The sequence below is a fragment of the Onychostruthus taczanowskii genome, unplaced genomic scaffold (genome assembly GCF_017590055.1).
Source record: "Onychostruthus taczanowskii isolate IOZ18803 unplaced genomic scaffold, ASM1759005v1 scaffold24, whole genome shotgun sequence".
Taxonomy (NCBI): domain Eukaryota; kingdom Metazoa; phylum Chordata; class Aves; order Passeriformes; family Passeridae; genus Onychostruthus; species Onychostruthus taczanowskii.
This window is the reverse complement of record NW_024499684.1, coordinates 4319740-4335607: the sequence shown is the minus strand read 5'-3', so window position 1 is coordinate 4335607 and position 15868 is coordinate 4319740. Positions and strand designations below refer to the sequence as shown.

Genomic DNA, 15868 nt, shown 5'->3' with positions numbered 1-15868 from the left:
GAGGAGAGTGCTGGAGACCTGGGAGAGCAGATTTATGGTTCAGAAAGGGGGAATGGGCAGAGCACAGATGTGGCTCTCAGTCGGGCCTGGAAGAGCATCTCCTGGTGAGATGCTGCAGAGGAGTGGTTCAAATAGATTTGTAAACAGGCTTCTCAGCTGTCCAGGGGAGAAATTTTTCATCTGTTAATAACTTAGCCTTGAGAGCAGTTTTTCTTACGCTGCGTAGTAATGCTGTTTCTTGACTAACATCTTCTTTTAAGTTACAGAGCTGGGTGTTTGGGGGTGAGGGAGGACAAACTGCTTCTCCAAAATGAAAACAAAGCCCTTGGGGAGTTCATTATTACTCTTCCAAGCAGAGCAGCTTGTATTGCTTGAGTAGGCAGGAGGTGCAGTGGTAGATGGCATTGATGATAGCTTGTTTTGTGAGTCTCTGGATGGGTGGGCGAAGGAGGGGAAGGTACCAAAGCTAGCAGGAGAAGGCGTGAGATTAAACAATCCCTGTGAGGGCTGAGTAACATCCAGTAGTCCAGCATGGTTGTGCTTCATTGCTTGCCTTTATCTCAAAAATACCTGTGCAGCCTTTTGAGGTTTTTTGCACTGCTTTAATTAATGGGCAGCCTTAGGGCTGTATGATTGAAACTTGAAAAAGTCATGTCCCCAACCTCTTTTTTAGAAAGTTCCCAGTGACTCAGTATTTTGTTGCCTTGGCCTCTGCCTTCCTGCTTTGTTTGCTGCTGTCTGCAGCTATATTAACAATCCTCTCCTGGCTTGTGCAGTCCATCTTCATATTACTCACAGGGCTGTTAACTAGAAGTGCCTTGGAGATGGAGACAGCCAGCTGATTACTAAAAAGCAGCTGTGTCTTCAAGTGCTCTTCAAACCCCTCTATTTTTCTGTGAACTGTGTCATTTGGGGTAACTTCCCCAAGGTGATCCAGACCTTGTTTTGTCACACTGCACAAGTGCTTCAATTCCTGCTGTAGAAGCCTGTGCAGAAAGTGCTGCAAAAGGAGTGAACTGATGCCTCTTCAGAAGGAATAGCAGGGGACTTTGTAGAGCTTGAGTTTGCTCAGGTCCTGGTGCCTGGGAGATTTATGGCTGTTTAGAGTTTCTAAAGCTTCCTGCTAACATGAGAGGTGGCTTCACAGAGTATGGCCCAGCCAGCATTTGGCCTTGGGGAAATGGAATCTGGGCAGGTGTACAGTGTGAGAACAAAAGGCTTCATCCTTGTACTCATTCCTTGCAGTGATGCTTTGCATAATCAGAAATGTTATCCTGATGACAGTTTTGCCTATTGAACTCTACTGCTGAAAGGCTTTTCTGTCTCTCCTGCACTCCTAGCAAAACCTTTCTCACATTCTGAATCAATGATGTTTCACTTCTGGTTGGAGCTTCGTAGGGTTGGAAAACTCAACTTTCTCCAGGCAGTTGACACCTCAAGACAACCACTTGGGTTGACAGTGCTGCCATGCCAAGCTGTGTGATGCCAGGTGGGATTATGGCTTTCCTGGGCTGTCTGGGTGCTGTGGCATTGCCATTAGTTTACAAGAGCCAGTTTTTTGGGAAGAATGACCCTCAGCTGCTTCCCAGTGCCAGAATTTCTCCTTGTGGCTGCCAGGACTTGTCTAGGCAGAGGCACCTGCACACAGGCAAAGCTCTCTGGGTCTCATGTTGAGGGTGGTGATAAATGGCTTTGTAAGCCTCCTTTGACTTTTGTAGGATCTCCCGTTGAGGCTGTTTTATTATGGAGATGTAAGGCAGAGGCTCATATATCCTGATGCTTGGGAGCATTAGTGCACAGGCTTTATATCTTGGTGGAGATTTAAAAAAACCTCTTCTGATGCCCCAGAGCTGCTTTAGCTGATTCGTGCCTGGGGACCCTCCTTTGTTACTGACCCGTAACTGTGCTGCCTCTGGTTACACACTGCTTTTTCCTTCTTTGGGGTTGTAACATTTGCTTAATGACTGGGTAGCTCCATGATTTTTGGCTGGAAGTTGTCATTAGCTGCTAGAATTGGGGGACTAAGTGCACAATGATTACAGAGGCTCCAATCTCTGATTTCCCCTCCTGTGTATCCACAGCAATCGTGGTTTAATTGGTGTGCCCCTGGGTTCCCCTCTCCTGACCATCTTTCCACTGTCTCCTCATGTAACCCTTCCTGCTACATCCCTTTCGTGTGGGCTAGAAGGGAGAAAAATGAGTCTCCTTCAAGGAAAACAAGCAGATTTGGTGTACAGACTGTGTATAAATATTTATTGTATTTATGGACACCTGCATAGTGGTATTTAAAGATTAACTTAAAGATTAACTTGTGTTCTGCTCACTAACAGCACTTGTGTTCTGTTCACCATAGCCAACACTGATACACACCTGCAGCCCTTGGCCCTCAGGTGACTTAGCCCTGGTGAGGATATTGCTCTCTGAATAGTCTCCTCAAGCGAAGTGTTGGCTCTTTTGTGCCTTGGACTTGTTTAGACATTGTGGTGTGGGCAAGGACATCTTTCAGCTTTAGTTCTGTGGGGTCTGGGTTAGGCAGATGGGAAGGAGCAGTTTTAACCAGGAACCTGCCAGCCCCACTGTGTGTTCCAGACTGATAAGTCTTCAAAAGGGAGGCCTGTTACTGAAATTTGAATGTATCCTGCTTTATCATCCACATACAGAAGTCCCTTTTCTGATAACGTACCAGTTTCAAATATACTGTTTACTGAAATAAAGTGGACTTTTTTTTCCTTACCTATGATACTGCTGTAAAGGGTGATGCCGCTGCGTTTTTCTGTGTCTCGGACTGGTTTTAGCCGCTGAAACGTTAGTACCACTGATTTTCTTGAGAGATTAGGAGAAACATAACAATTTCCCACTTGAATTTGAGCCTGTCCTGGCTTTACCTGTGGCAGCATGGTCATATCCTGGCACAAGAGGCAGGTCCTAACCCATCTCTGCCTGGAGGAACACTGGGTCTGCACAACCCTTGCTGCAGGTGCTATTCTGTGAAACATTTCCCATCCCATGAAAAGTAGATGAAAAGTCCTCTTGAGTGTTTTGTTGCTTTATGGAGAGAACACTTTATGGAGAGCCTGAGTTTGCTCCTGTGTTTTCTGGCACAAGCTCCCAGTAGCAGGGAGAAGGGAGGGACCCTACCTTAGTTTAAGGGATCTTGGCAAAGTCCTGGTGCTACTACAGCTGTAAAAATCCTTTTCTAGTTAGAGCGAAGCTAAAGTAGAGCTGAAAATTATTTGTGGGTTTGTCTCAAATGCTGTCTCTCTCCCCCCTATTTTAAACAATGCACCTTCTTTGCCTAAACTAACAGCTCACCTCATTTTTTCCTTTTATTTGTGGGCTTGTTATTCAGTGCAGCTGTTTTCAGTTACACGAGTACAGTAGTTCTTGTGAAGGCATTCTGGGGTGTGGGAAGAGCAGGCTGCAGCAGCCTTATCACCTGTGTGTCCCTGCTGGATTGAGGAGAGGGCATCAGCAGCAGGAGGTGGGTGCCAGGCTGGAAGCAGCCGTGTGGGATGAGCTTTGCAGCCACCCCCAGCCAAGTGCAGCCCAGAGCTGCTGTGAGCCCTGATCTGCAGCACAGGCTATATTTGGTCTGAGATTACTCCCTGCTTGGCCTGGATTGGTCCTGGTTGGGGCTCTGCAGGGTGGATTTCTTTTTCCCCTGGCTAACATCACCCATGCTGTGTGCCTCTCTATTTTTCTTCCTCGCTGCCCACTCCAGCCTGCCCCAGCTGCTCTGGTACCCTCCTGCAGCATCTCAGCAGGGGCTTTGTGGGATGTGCAGGATGTGCCCCTGGTACCAGGGACAGCCTATTCCCCAGCAGCCATTAAGATGCAAATCTCTTTTCTGTGAATGAATCTGTCCAGGGGAGGCCAGTGGGAAGCAGGACATTTTTTCCTTGCCCACACCATCCTTTGCTGCGTGTTTTCTGGAAAGGCCATTAATACCATATTATTCCTGGTTCTAGTAGTGGCTCTTGGGCAGAAGCTTTTCCCTTTTCCCTGCATGGGAGGAGGGCAGTAGGTCTGGGAGGAGAGATCCAGCTCCCTGTGCTCCCTGGCAGTGCTGGTGCTCCCAGCGTGCTGGCTGTGCTGAGAGATGCCCAGTTACCTTGGCAATGCTTCTGGAAAAATGCAGGGAGAAAACAGGCTGGAGAGGGGACACTGCAGCAGGGAAACTGCCTGGCTGGTGGGAGGCAGGATGGATGTCAGGAGTGGAAGGTGTGGGTGATGGGAGCTATGGGGGAAAGCCCTCCTGGCACAGAGCTGCCCCTGGCTGGCACAGCGACAGCAGAGGCAGGTGTGGGACTGGCATCACAAACAAGTGATGGATGGACTCAGGCAAACTTGTTGGAGCCACAAATGTGACGTTTGCACATGTAAGAGCAGTGAACCTGGGATGGTGGGATGGGGTGCTCTTGAGTTTTAGGATTTGTAGAAAGAACATATTGCAAAAAGGAGTTCTTTTTATCAGAAATGGCCAGCTGCATCCCTGCATGTTTCTCCAAACCTCCTAAGCATATGCCCTAGGCACGGCTTTCTTCTGCCTTAATCTCCTAGTGAATATTCAAAAATAGATATACTTGTAGCACTGGAAAAGCCTCTTTCAGAGTTGTTTCTGCACTGCAGAGAACAACCCTTAGGAAAGAAACTCAAAAAATAAACAGCAGCTGCTGCCATGTTTCCCCTTCCCCCACCTCCTCACCCAGTGTGGAAACCCAGTGTCAGTTCCCTTTCCCATCCACTCCTGGCATTTCCCTGCCTGGTACCAAGGCAGCAAAACCCACAGGCTATCCACACCCAGCTGAGATGCTGCATGTTGGAAACCTGTTGTGCTGCAGCTTCACCTGTGTCCGGCCCAAGTGTGTGGATGCCAGTGTGTTTGCAGGGCAGACGTGATCTCCTCCAGCACAGCTTCCCTGCCCTTTGCTGCAGATTGTCCCGCTGAAGGCTGAGTGTTGTTCCCACCCTGGAGTACCCCAGGGCTTCCCAGGCAGCTGAGGAAGCTGCTCGTATGTGATGGAGGAGCAGGCAGAAGGGGGATGTGGCATTTCTGAGTGATCAGAGGGGTTGCTGTCACCCTGTCACAGGGCTGTGCCAAACCCCGGCCGCTCCACAGCAACACGTGTTCCTGGCTGGGTGGAAAGCTGCCCCAGCCACGTCAGGACTCAGATTAATTTACTTTTGTGGCACTGTTGCTGGATGAACCTTGCTTCTCAGCCTCTCACAAAGATGCAGTGTTTGACTTGTGGGCCCACAAGCATACTGAGTTCATGCAGCTTTGTAATGAATGAAACCTCTGTGTCCATAGTGGGTGGTGGGTGTCCATCTTTTTTCTCAGGAGTGCTGCTGGCTGATCCTCCTTGGGAGATATCCCTGGGAGCTGATATCCCTGGGCTCGCTGGGGTGCCAAGTCATCCAGCAGCTCAAGTGACTCAAAACCCAGCATGGAGGATGAGGATGGGTGGTGGTGTGGGAGACAAGGTCGCCCCTTGGCAGGGTGGGCTCAGGGACACGCAGACCCCTAGGATGTCAGGATGCCTCCACATCCACCAGCTTCCAGGGGGACTGTGCTCTCCAAAATTGGAGTGATGAGTACAGGAAAAGGAGGAGGAGCAGGAGAGTATAAATAAAGCTTCTGGAAGGGGAAAACCCACCGAGAGGATAAAATAGCAGTGCTGATTGTTATTTTTATTTTTTTCCCCACCCTCCCTCATTGCTCCTATCGTCTTTGGACTGTGCTGGTGGGTGCACATGTGTGTGTGACTGCACTTCCCCTGGCTGGGCACATGCCAGGTGCCAGGGGGGTAAGGGAACAGGGTTTTGTGCTTTGTTGCCACCTTTACGAGGTGTTGTGTCCTCATATAGCATTGCCTTGGACCTGCTCATCTCAACTGGCAAACTGGGATGTCAACAGCCAGGATGCACCAAACCAAAAGTGGCCTTTAGACCGAGTAACACTAATGCTGCTGACCTGAGGAATAGACCTGGAAAGTCCTGCTTTGAGCCCCAGAATGGCATCCTGCCAGCTGGCTTGTTGTATTCTAAAGCTGATGCATAAGAAAATCTAACTTTTAATAGCAAATGTTTGCTGTTGCATTTAAAGCATGTACTGAATGTTTGTAGATCAAGCAGATGACAGTCAAATGGATGGATGCTCACCCACAGGCACCTGCCTGGCGTCTCCCAGCCCAGGTGCTGGAGGTGGGCAGCACCTGGCAGGTCTGTGCTGCTCAGAGTGCTGGGCACACAGGGCTGTCACCTGGACTATGCCATGCTTCTGCTCATTGTCCCTGTAATTCTCATCCCTGGTCTGCCTGAAAACCTTAAGCCACTCAAAACCCTTGTCAGAGAAATGTTGATCTTCATCAAACGTTTATTTTTTCAGAAGTCTATAAATATTGCTTATTTAACATTCTTTTTCTTTTCTCCTAGGATCCTGCAGGAATCTTTGAATTGGTAGAGCTCGTTGGCAATGGTACCTACGGGCAGGTCTATAAGGTAAGAGTTCCAGCTGAAGTGATCCTGTTTGCATTCCTGTGTGTTGAACATGGAGCATCCCAGCACATCACCTTGACTAGACTTCGACCATTTCAAACCTGACAAGTCTTGCTGAACTCTGACCTTTCGGTCTTGTGTGCAAGTACCGTGTAGCACACAGAGCTCTTGTAATAAGCAATTCACATTATCTCTGAAACTGTCACAAGAAAATGAATTGCTTTTTTTTCTCCCCCTTTCCTCCCAGTTGCTTATTATTGATTAGATGATGAGGAGGGAGTGAGAAGTCTGTGCTTTAATAGCTAAATCTCGATCTCGTCTAAGAGCTGAATTTACGGCTGCAATAGGCTGCCAAATGAGTTTGCTACAGTCTAGTGCTCTGCTTGCACACAGGCTGGCTGCCATCCCTTCCACTGGCAGGAACCTGCTACAGGATTAAAAACACTATTAAAATGTTTTTATTAAAGTGCCTGTTACAGTCTGTAGGATTGCTTTAAATTTTTCTAAACATCTTGAAGCAGCAATCCAGGTGAGAATAGTGAAGGGACTGTGGAGAGCAGGATTTTAAAAGCATGAACTTCTTTACAAGAATATTTAAAATGCCCCTCTGCTGTATTATATCACCTGTCCCAAACACTTCTTAGCTTGGGGGAATTTCCAGATTTTGTTATCTTGGTGGGGTCTTTTTATGGACTGTTCTTGTGCATTTGAGGTGGGATTGAATTATTTCGAAGTCTGGAGTTATCTGTGTTTATATGTGGTGGGGAGATGTTTCTCATCATGGTTGCATGAGGAATTTGCCAACTTTTATGGTTCTGCTGGGAGTCAGTACCTCCCCTGGGGCTCATTCTCCAAGAAACTCTTGTATGTGTGGGCACAAGTGCTGTGTACACGTGTACTCATGCGTGTGTGGGCACACAGAGATCCTGTTTACCCGTCATGCCCATGTTTCATTTTGACTACAGAAAAGAGTATACTCATGTGCTCCTACTCTGTGGTTTTGGAGACACAGCTCTTGCTTGTCATGCTCTAAGAGACAGCAAGCTGCCCCTGCTGAAGAGAATGGTATTTAAACAGCCAAGATTCCCCCATCCTCCTTCTGCTGTAGACTAATCCTGTCAGTAGAAGGATCAAGGGATTGAAGTGAACCGAAGATGAACTGGAACTTCTGGAGTTTTAGATGTGTGAATTTTTGAACTGAAACAGATTTTTTACAAAAACCAACAAAATAAAAACAAAGGAAAACCCGCCCCACCCCAAAGCTGTTCTTATCAAGGTTATATTCCAGGGAGCCTTCCCCTCTGGTATTCATTGTTTTCCCACCATGTGCTCTGTGCCACGGGAGCTCCCTTCTGAACTGTTTTTCTTCTCAGCTGCTAAAATAACGGTGGAAGGTGACCTAATTTTAACTGGTTCATATTTCTAACAATCCATGGAAACTATGTGCCTGTAACGGCCTTTTCAAAGCGTCGTGTTTTTGAGGAGAGCAAAAAAGGGAAATAAGCTGGTGCTGCTGGTTGTGTGGCTCAGCTGATCAGGTTTCCTCTTGCTGGGTATAATTCTTTCTGTGTGTTACCTCAAAGGGAAAAAAAACCACCCAGAAGTGTCCCAAGTGTAGGCTGAATGTTTCTGTGTTCCTTTTTCCCATGCTGTACAAGGGGAAAATCCTCCTCCTAACTGTTTTTAACTTGCTGGAGTAACTGGATTGTCCTCGGTGTGATTCACGTGGTGCCGGTGCCAGACGGGATGGTGACGGGGGTGGAGGGGAAAACGTTGCTGTCCAAACCAAATTAGTAAGTATTGAGGTATGAGCTCAGGCTAAGCCTGACTTCACAGCTCTCTTAAACTGAAGTCCTGGAGTAGCACACGCTCTATAAACAAAAGGAGACTTTGATATAAAACACACATAACTGTTTATGGTGTCCCACCCTAAAACCCAGTGTGGAAATAAGATCTGTGATTCTTTTTCTCCAGATACCACCGCTGTATTTATGTCTTGCAGCAAAACAAATGGATCAACTTTCAAGACACACAGACCTTCTGGCTCCATTCTAAATCAGCCCTTAGAAGTGATCCATACCTAGGAGCAGCATCCTCTGTAATTAGATGGTTGTTCCATTGCCATTTCTAAACCCCTCTCAGGCAGGGCTGGACTGTTCACAGAACCATTCAGTTTGGAAAAGGTCTTTAAGATCGAGTTCAGATAATAATCCAGCGTTGCCAAGTCCACCATGTCCCTGAGTGCCACATCTACATATCTGTTAAGTCCCTGCAGGCGTGGTGGCCCACGCCTCTGTGCTGTGTTACCTGAGGTGCACCATTGCTGCCCTCCTAGAGGCTATGTGCACCTCTAGTTGTGTTTTTGGGTTCTGGTGCTGGCTGCCAGCCCAAGCTCTGCAGGTCCAACCCCTGTGCTCTCAGCCAGAGGCAGTCACCTGGTGAGCATCACCCCCCCTTCTCATGGCTGATCCCTGTCTGAAGCAAGAAAAGCAACTTTGCTGTTGGAAAGAAGCAGAAGTGAAATGTTTATTCCAGGCAGGGGATGATGTTTTATATCTGTGTGCTGCTGCAGCCTTGATGTTTCCCGTAGAAAATCTGATATAGCATCAATGTCTAACACTGCTGCATGGCCACGTTTGTGCTGGAGACTCCAGGTGTCCTGGTGATCACCAGCTGGCCTGCCCAGGACCTGGGGGGAAAATGTGCAAGGTGCAAACTTTCCACTGATCCCGTGGGATAAAGAGCATGGTTATGTTCTTCTTACAGCTGAATGATCTCACAGCTCAGCAGGCTGAGGAGCCTGAGGAGTGTCTGGGAGTACCACAGTAACAGGAGCCCTCAGAGAGCAGGGATTCATGGAGCCAGCCTCAGCATCTGCTGCGTTGGAGAGGCTGGGGAGCCCCTGGCACAGTACATGCCTTCTCCTTGCTTGTGGGAGGAGAGATGTGTTGGCCAAGCCTGGTGCACCCTGAGAGCTCCCAGAAGGAGGGCACCCGCTGCCAGGGCGCGTGCATCGGGATGCAGCCGCTGCTGCCTTGATCCTGCTTTCTGGGTCATGGTTTGAAGATCCCTTTCAGGTGGTTCACAGTGCTTCTGTGAATCAAAGCCTTGTTTTCTGAGCCTTGTGCTCGAGGCAAAGGCCATGGGTTCTGTTTGACCTCTGTATTTTCAAGTAAAGGTCTTTCTTTGCCCACAGCAGCAGGTTAAAATATCCCTTTGGTTCTTCCCAGCTCTGGCCATACCCCAGTGACACCAGGGCACTGCAGGAGCCCTCAGCAGAGACCTGCTCTGCTCTTGCTTCTCTAACCCCAACCACAAGCTCCTCACTTTGGAAGAATGCAGAGAGAAATAACATTCCTTGTTCGCTGCTTAATAATCTCTTATGAATAGCTTGATTTTTATTTTAATGAGGGACTGCACTGGTGATGATTTATCTCTCTAATTGAATCGGAAGCTTTTCTTTATTTTCTAATAATCCTGCATCTAACGTTACAGATTGTAGACTGGTTTTGATGAAAGACTGAGAACTTGCTAGCTTCTGTGCCAGACATTGTTGCAGTAGTGAATTTTTGTGTCCTTGGATTTTATTTTTGTTATAGGTATTTAAGGAAATGACTATCAGAAATACAATGAGTTGGACTTGGGGAATTAAGCCTTTGCCTCACTGGTTTTTAGCTGATGGCTGAAAATAACTCTAAACACAAAACTCGCTAGGACCCTTCAGAGCATTATCTAAATTGTGAGGAAATGCTGCTTTTATGTCCCAGAACATTATTATTGCTGTTTATTTCTACTCTGCATGAGGGCAAACAAATACTCCTTAAAATACAGCGTGTGCTCAGATTGCCTGGATAGATCAGGGCCATAACCAGTGGGGTGTCCAGCACCAATAAATAGATGGGTTCAAAGGAAAAGGACACTGGGCTACTCAGAAATACCTGTCCAATAGATGGGTGCAAAGCTTGGGGACACATGCAGTGGGCTGTTTACTGTGCAATGAGTAAGTGAAAAACCAGAGCAATCCCCCTGTATTCTCATGGACTTAGCCGTGGACATTCACACAGTGGCCCATGGATGGTGTCAGCCAGGAAGGATTTTGATGCAAACCTTCACAGTAGTGAGAAAAAAATCCAGGAAATAGATCAGATGGTAACCTTTGTACCTCTCATCTTGTGAGTTTTACAGCATGAAAGTAAATGATGTTGATATTACATATTCACGTGCTTCTTCCCAACTGTGCCAGGAGGACAGTGGTCATTAATGCCAGATGCTGCTTTGCCTGGTGCCCTGGGGATGTGGCTCTCCATTTACAGCTTCAGCAAGGTTTTATTTTACAGGGTACAAGATAGAGCATGTGGGCACCTCTGTAACTGCACAATAACTATTGATTGCTTAATTATCTGGTAAATGCCATATAATCACCAAGCTATTACGCAGCAATAGTCTGTGCTCTAATTTAGAGCGTGTGGGATCCACGTGCCGCCCGTGTCAGCTGTGCCCTCCAAGGAGCTCCTTTACCATCACCAGCTGATGGGGCAGGGCAGGGAATCACCCCTGGGAGCCACCCCAGGGCAGGTGGAGCACCTCTGCAGGTTCCTTGCGGTCCATGTCCTCTGCCTCCTGCCCAATTGAGGCAGCTGTTTGAAGGGAATATGGTTTTTGCAATTGCTTTTTGTGATACTATATCTGTCTGTCTGTCTGGGGTACAATACACTTGGGAAAAGACTGAAGAAATGCATCCCAGGATCTTTAGTCAGGACTTATTGCCCAGCTACTGTTTGCCAGAAGTCAGGGCCAATCCACCTGGAGGCAAACGCCCAGGTTTGACCTAGTAGGTGGAGATGTTGAGGTGTGTGGGTAATAGAAAGTGAATAAAATATTTGAAATCCAATGCACCTGTTGCTGGAGAGCTGGGAGCAGCAGGACTGCTGGGACAATATGGTTCCTGAGACAAACCAGTGGGAATGCCCCAGGCACATGCCTGTGTTTGATAATGTTGTCTTGGAGTTTACAGGTGCCAGAGGAGGACGGATGATAATGCATGTCCTGTGCTCCTGGGTGCTGTTTGTGCGCTCCATGCACAGTGGCATCCTTCCTCCTGGCACCCCCAGGCATTCCACCAGTGCAGGCTGGTGGGGTAGCAGGTAAATATCCTAAAGAAAGACTTCTGGAAGACTCTTTTTTCCTTTAACTTATTTTTTGGGGTGGATATGAGAAAATAGAGTGGAGTCTGTGCTGTGTTTAATTTGCCTGACATCTGTCTGTCTCACTGCTGCTGATTGAGTGCTGGCCCCTTGCATCTGCCCTGGTGAGAACAGAAACTCTACAGGTTCCTGGGTCATTAATAGGAGTTCAGATAATTAGCCTGATTGAAGAATGACAGTAATTGTTTTTAATCATCAGTTGGTTTATTGTCTCCCTTTCTGAATGGCTGATGGTCAATAGCTCGATAATTAATCACTGTTGCTTTATCTGTGTGGAAGAAGCTACCATGCTGCACACAATTAATATTTCCTGGGGATTGTTGCTGTAAAGAATTAACTGTAGTTTACATACACAGCTTTTATAGCTGCAGACTGACTGCTGTGCCTTGCTTGAGAGGCCAGACTGAACGTGTTCACACCAGTGCCTGCAGAGCAGGTCGTGCTGCCAGCCACCCTTGTCCCAACATCTGGCCTGCTGTGCTGGGTGCTGGTCCTGAGCACACCAAGGGCACCTGGTGCCCCCATTCACAGGCTGCTGAAGGAACTCAGACCCCATCATCTTGCAGTCTAAACAAGCAGCTCTAACCCTAGACAGCTGTTGCATTTGAAGGTGCACTGTGAGCATTTCTCTTTTCCCACCTTCACTTCATGTTTATAAAATGAACTGTGATGTTGCAAGTTTGGGTGTGACTTGAGCATTGGTGGTTCTGGTGTTGTATCCTCAGCTTTGGGTCTTTTTTGATGTTTTCAAGCTCTTCAGAGGTTGCTTTTGGTGCGGGCTGAGTGTAACCACACGCGTGTGAATGTGTGTAGCCATCTCTCCTCGTGCTCTGGTGGTCACTGCACATGAGGGGTTGGTCCCTCTGGTTTGGGAAGCTTCCCGGCTTTCCCCTGGTTTGGTGCTGCTCTGAGAGCCTGCTCCAAGGGACTGAGGCAGTCAAGCACTTTGTGTCTGCCCACCCTGCCGTGTCCCAGGCTCTTCCTTCATTGGGATGGTTTTGGTGCTGGCTGGAATGTTCACATCCACATCCAGACACAGATCCTTGTGGGCAGGCACTGGCTGCTCGTCACCTTCAAGGTCAGGGATGGTCTGAGTGTGGAATGGATTTGCAAGACTTACAAGCTGCTTTATAATCCTTCTGTATTACAAGCACAGTATTAAATATTAAGCCATTGTTTCTGCTGGGATGGCTCCATGTGCCAGCAGAGGGGATGATGCTGCTGCCAGGTGGGGATGCTCACCAGGGCTGGGGTCTTCACTGCTTCCACCTCATCAGTGATGCTGGGCTTTTAGCAGCTCTTTGTGGGTTGCAGGAAGGGGCTGGTCTGGAGTACTGGTGTGTGATAACTCCTGTAGCCTTATCAGAAGGAAAACGGGCAACCTCAATGTATCAGCTTCCCCACGATGTTATAGTAGCTCTGGAGGAGAAGGTCCTTTCCATGCTGACTCAAATGGAATGTGTGTGTTTCTGAAATGCAGATTTGTTTTTGCCATGCAAAACAAGGCAAGGAAGTCTGAACTGAAAAATGCTTAAAATGATGCTTCATTCTTATTTAAAAAAAAAAGAAAAGGCAAAAGCTTTGTTACCAGAGCAACTGGTACATCTTGTGCTGCTTCATTTCTCTGAAACACAGAGCGAGCCCTCAGCCCGCCCTCCCCCCGACAAGAAACCAGCCCCCACACACCTACACACCAATATGGCACATTAGCTGTGCTGCTTTCTGAATAATGTGAGGGAAAGGTGCTTTTTCAGTCCTGGAGAATGCAGGTTATAAAAGGTGATTAAAAATGTCTCTGTATTGCCTCCCTTTAAATCTCTGTTCCCTTTCCCTCCCTGCTGAGTTTGTGAAGGGAAAGGGCAGGGTGAAGGTCAGGAGCAGACCGGTGTGTCTGTGGAGTGACATTTGTCCAGTCTGCCTTGCATTGCTGGATGCTCTGATTCTGTAAATACTGCGCAGCCTTGAAATCAAAAAAATCTGCAATGTCTTAGGGTTATAAAAGCTGCTTTTGAAGATGCCTAGTAAAGTCAGCGGTGCTGCAAAGCGTGGGGAATGTGGTGGTTGGGTCTGCAGTGCTGTTTGTGTGGGTGGCAGGCATGGACAGGGACAGAGGGAGAGCCCCCTCCTTGGCTTGTGGGCATTAGAAGATGCTCTGTGCAAGCGGCTGCTTTGCTGATCACAGGAGCAAGCACCACGTCCAGTGCCACGTTCTCCTCAGACCTGGCTTTGTCACTGTGAGGGCACTGAAAGTGAGCAGTGGGAATGCACTGTGTGAGGGAGGTGTTTAGAAAAGAGCCAGCTTTCAGAATTGGGGTCATTGTGTGTGAAAGCAGCACTCTCTTTTGAGAGGGTTGCCTTCTTGTCTGCTGAAGCTCCCACTGCTCTGCTCGCTGGAGTATCTTACCAGCAGTGCTGCACAAAGGTGCGGCTGTGGCTGAGGTGTGGGTGCTGTAAGGCTCAGCTGGGTTACAAGAAACATTTGCTGTTGGGTTGTAGCCCTCTAATGGGAGCCCTGGGCTGCAGGGCACCGGTGAGGAGCTTCTTGCTCTCAGCAGAAGCTGGTACCTGCTGTATTTTGCAGCTGTCAACTTGGATGTTGTATTTAAGAAGTAACAGGCTCTTGTAGTGAATTGGAGCTGGGGACCAGGAGCTCACTGCTGTGGACTTCTCCAGTGACCTTTGCTAAGTGCCTCCTCTCTTCTCCTTTCCCATCTTTCTTTCCCATCCCTGTCCTTAGCCCTTTCCTGATATAATCTGAAACAGAACAACGATGGGGTGGTTTGGGGGGCATAGCTGGGAGCTGCTGGGTGATACCAGCATTGGAAATCGATCTCTGAGGCCGTGGGGAGGCTGGGTGCCCCTGCACCAGCATTTTGGAAACAAAATGCTGGGAGCAAGGCTGATTCCCAGAGGAGCAAGTACAGCAGCTGCTACTAGGTCAGCTGAGGAAAACAACCGAGAGAAGCACTGAAAAATAGGTTTTGGAGCTGGGAGGTGTTTTGTTCCTCCCAGCTCTGGAGGTGCCACTCTCAGCTAGGAAGGCACTTTTTAGAAAGCTTAGAGAAGGGGATGGGAGGAGCAGCAAGCTGTAAACGCTGGTCCAGGCTGTGGATTTGAAGCATTGCAAGTGCTGTGGTGTTTGTCTTCAGAGATGTTTCTCGCTTGTCACTTTTTTATGTCACTCCAGATTTTGATGCAGCTTGACTTGTGGCTGACCCTGAGGACTTGGAGGCAAGTGATGCCCACGGGGAGCCAGCTGGATCTCTGCAGCTTCTCCTGGTTATGCTTTGAAGGCTCACTGCAGAGGGAATGGTGTCTCTCTTCAAATCTGCTGTTTATTCTTAGGTTTACCTGGGAAGCCCTTTACACTAATTACCTAAAGATGGAAAGTGCCAAGCAAACACAGCCTGCTTCCAAATGTTGTGGGATTTTTTTCCTCTTCTTGCATAAGAATGGCAGATTGGTGTACATTTTTTTTTTATTTTGTTTAAGTCTTTATATTTTTGTGTGTCTTTAAGTGTCTTAAATTCTCGTGTTGAAATGTGCACAGGGAAGTGTGTGGCTAGAAGCCCAGTTCCATCCTCACATGCCTTTGTCTCCAGCCCATCTCAGCCTGTGTGTGGGTGGCTGGGAAGGAGGTCAGTTTGGGCTGCAGACAGAGCTGCGATTAGCTGGAGAGGGATGTTGGGGAACCCGAGCCTTTGTTAGCACCAGCTGTGCTGATCCAGCCCAGAGAGTCCTGTCAGATGCCACAGACACCTCTCCCTGTGCCCAGTGCTCACCCTTGGGTGTGGAGCATCCCAGCCCACAGTCACTGCCTTGGGCTGGGCTCCAGACCTGGGCACTGATGCCCCAGTGGCTGCTGCTATTCTCCAACTTCCCTCCTCAAGCTTTTTTTGCTCTCCACTGGAGTAGGGCAGTGCTTTTAAAGAAGTGTTGGTAAATGCTCCTTTTTTCACGTGTCCCCTTCTTGTTCCCAGCAGAGAGGTTGTGATGGGATGCATCCAGGAGACTCAGAAGTGGCCCACAGGCTTGCAAGAGGATGAGAAATTTAAGTGCTGGATTGGGGCTGGTGGGCTTTCTCTTGGTGTGAATCTCTGATTTAGTGTGGGGCTGTAGGATTCCCCTGGGTTGTTGGGCTGCTTCATTTGTGTGGTTGGGGGTTT

The 15868-nt window shown here is 48.2% G+C and overlaps 1 protein-coding gene across 5 annotated transcripts in view; it reads left to right on the top strand.

Annotated features, from left to right (window-relative positions):
- TNIK (TRAF2 and NCK interacting kinase) overlaps nt 1–15868 on the top strand; it is a 152533-nt gene that overhangs the window by 20648 nt on the left and 116017 nt on the right. For all 5 annotated transcript variants that reach the window (XM_041405618.1, XM_041405617.1, XM_041405619.1 and 2 more), the window contains exon 2: nt 6436–6501. In XM_041405618.1, coding sequence (XP_041261552.1) covers nt 6436–6501 — 66 coding nt within the window. The remainder of the gene's footprint in view (nt 1–6435; nt 6502–15868) is intronic.